Here is a 599-nt window from a genome sequence, read left to right as displayed (position 1 = left end):
CCAGTTTGAGCGAGTTCATTATAATATTTCCAATTACTTTTTATTCTGTTTAAAGACGTGGGGTGCCATCGAGGATGAGGTAAGCCAGTGCGACGCCTGGGCCTCCCTTTGGTCCCCACTTCGCTGGGTCCGGGGCCCGCCCCCGCTCCCACTCGTCAGTCCCCCGTGCGCTCCCCGGGGACCTCCCCCGTATCCGACTGTGCACACCACGCCAGCCATGCCCGCCCGAGCGTTTCCCGGCGAAGGAACTCAGACTTGAAGCTTTACCTGGGCATTTCACGTCCATAAAGTAGGAATTTGGACTTTGAACCAGACGTTTCTTTTTATGTTTTTTCTTCTCCTCTTCCAAGGACGGATGTAATAGATCTCTGGCCAACTGGATTTTTAAAAAGGCATGTTACGACCACCCGAGTTTTAAGCCACGATGCCGCCGCGTTTACCATACGGGAAAAACACACGGGGAAACAAAAATAGCAACAGCGGTCCCACTCGGCCGAGACAGCACCCCGGGGGCCGACGTTTCTTAGAGCTCGTTAACAACTTTCTTCGAGACTTTGAGTCACGCGGGCGTTCTGCGAGCCCCTGGAAAGCGCGTGCCC

At 54.6% G+C, this 599-nt stretch overlaps 1 protein-coding gene across 1 annotated transcript in view; it reads right to left on the bottom strand.

Annotated features, from left to right (window-relative positions):
* The window catches only part of RPS27L (ribosomal protein S27 like), a 16,091-nt gene that overhangs the window by 3,296 nt on the left and 12,196 nt on the right, over positions 1–599 (bottom strand). The window contains exon 3 of the mRNA XM_021713379.1: positions 268–376. Within this exon, the coding sequence (XP_021569054.1) occupies positions 268–376 (109 nt within the window). The remainder of the gene's footprint in view (positions 1–267; positions 377–599) is intronic.

This window comes from Carlito syrichta, unplaced genomic scaffold, assembly GCF_000164805.1.
Source record: "Carlito syrichta isolate Samal-C Ts95f unplaced genomic scaffold, Tarsius_syrichta-2.0.1 Scaffold304512, whole genome shotgun sequence".
NCBI lineage: Eukaryota > Metazoa > Chordata > Mammalia > Primates > Tarsiidae > Carlito > Carlito syrichta.
The sequence above is the reverse complement of the archived record's forward strand: the minus strand, read 5'-3'. Positions and strand labels throughout refer to the sequence as shown.